Source organism: Rhincodon typus, chromosome 1, assembly GCF_021869965.1.
Source record: "Rhincodon typus isolate 14 chromosome 1, sRhiTyp1.1, whole genome shotgun sequence".
Lineage (NCBI taxonomy): Eukaryota > Metazoa > Chordata > Chondrichthyes > Orectolobiformes > Rhincodontidae > Rhincodon > Rhincodon typus.
In genome coordinates, this window is record NC_063332.1 from 172,394,748 (window position 1) to 172,396,639 (window position 1,892).

The following is a 1,892-nucleotide window of genomic DNA, read 5'->3' on the forward strand; positions in this document are numbered from 1 at the left end:
GTGTGTGGGTGGGTGTGTGTGTGTGTGTGTGTGTGTGTGTGTGGGTGCATATATGAAGTGTGTGCCATTGTTCACCTGATTTTGATGCTATTTAGGAGATTGTGATGTTACCCCCTCGGAGGTGAGTGTAGAGCGGGGGTGGGGGGGTGGGGTAAGAGTGTGTGGGGGGCGGGGGCAGAGGGGGGTGGAGTGGGGGGAGGGGGTTGGGGTAGAAGGGGCTGACAGATTTGCCAGTCTGACAATGCCAGATTTCTAACCTCATGGTTAAGCAAACACACTGTGTGTTTTACAGGGGAATTGCTCCTCGAAACACATGGAACTGACTGGTGGTGACCCTGTGCTCCTGACCCTGTATCTCGTGTCTGCTCTCACCTCTCTTCAATCTGATGGACCACTGGCCCTCCTGGTTTATGAGTCACTAACTCTGGTTGGACAAATTTCTGGTGTTGTTATCCCGGTACCTGGTCCTCTGAGTCAAACAGCTCGCGATTTATTGCCTCGGTAACACATGGATGGACCTTGGAAAGAATCCTTCAGTCTCAGAAATGCCAGGACTGCCGTGGAGAGCTGGCAACACTGCCACTTCATGGGCACCATCACTGAGGCTCTCTTTCAGTTCCAGTTTTTTCTAACTGACCTCAAACTCTACCAGAACTGCCCAAATTCAGGCATTCTCGCCCGATTCCCTTACCTGTCCAAGTTCAGTTTGTGTGCCAGCAACCGCCAGTCATTTCCCCTGTTGTTTGGAGCATCCAGGCTGGTGCAGATCTTCTGCCTGATGGAGAAGGGGATTCTGAAGGCACTGGGGCCCACTAGGGTGGTCACGCCGCTGTCTGGTTCATCCAGCAAACTGCTCACTGGCTCCACATCCTGCAACACAGGCAGCGACACGTCAGGGATCACTCCTAGTTCACTGACTCCCTGTCCCCCTGGGTGCTGAATTCCACACTCAGCACCAGGTCACTAAACACAGCTCAGCACCACATGCATGCAAACCTGCCCGAGCAGAACCAACAACACCAATTGCTGCAGAAACTCGGCAGGTCTGGCAGGGTCCATGGGCAGAAAGCAGAATTAACATTTCGAGTCCGGTGACACTTCATCATAGGGTATGGGCTTTGTGAACCTGGCACCCATTCTGCTTGCACAACAGTAGTGAAGGCACTTGCAATACAACTAATTGAACCCAGCAACAATTTGCATTTATATAGTGCCTTTTAATGAACTTCATTGAAGGGTGATGGAACAGAATTTGATACTGAACTCCCTAGGGAGACTTTGGTCTGAGACACAGACTTGAATAAGACTGGCACAAAAATTGCCAGAGGAACTCAGCAGATATGGCAGCGTCTGGGGAAAGAAAGCAGAGTTAATGTTGAGTCCACTGACTGTTCATTGGAGCTCTGTCAATCAGTAAACTCTCGTCCCTGGACCTGAAACTTTAACTCTGTTTCTCTCTCCACAGATGCTGCCAGACCTGCTGAGTTTCTCCAGTTTGTGTTTCAGATTTTCAGCATTTGCAGGACTTTGTTTTTATTTCAGGTCGGAATGAGAGTCTTATAAAAGGAGGAGGAGGTGGAGAGGTTAAAAGGGGAGAAATTCCAGATTTCCGGCGATTGAAGGAAGGGTCACAAACACATGGAATGACAGACAGCAAGGATGAACAAAATGAGAGGAGCACAGAGATTCCGAAGGGTTGTTGGGGCTAGACACACACTCCAGCTCTTGTTATCTCACAGCCTGCTATTACACACAACCCATTGTTAGCCACAAAGCTATTCACCCTCCCAGCCAGATCGTTGTCCACTCCTTTGGAGACAGTAAGAACTGCCGATGCTGGAGTCTGAGATAACACAGCGTGGAGCTGGAGGAACACAGCAGGCCAGGCAGCA

General features: G+C 50.2%; 1 protein-coding gene across 1 annotated transcript in view; it reads right to left on the reverse strand.

Annotated features, from left to right (window-relative positions):
* Positions 1–566: 566 nt before the first annotated feature.
* Positions 567–1,892, reverse strand: part of LOC109918535 (netrin receptor UNC5C-like) — a gene marked incomplete at its 5' end in the record, with an annotated part of 87,772 nt that continues 86,446 nt past the window's right edge. The window contains one exon of the mRNA XM_048611946.1: positions 567–870. Coding sequence (XP_048467903.1) covers positions 688–870 — 183 coding nt within the window. The remainder of the gene's footprint in view (positions 871–1,892) is intronic.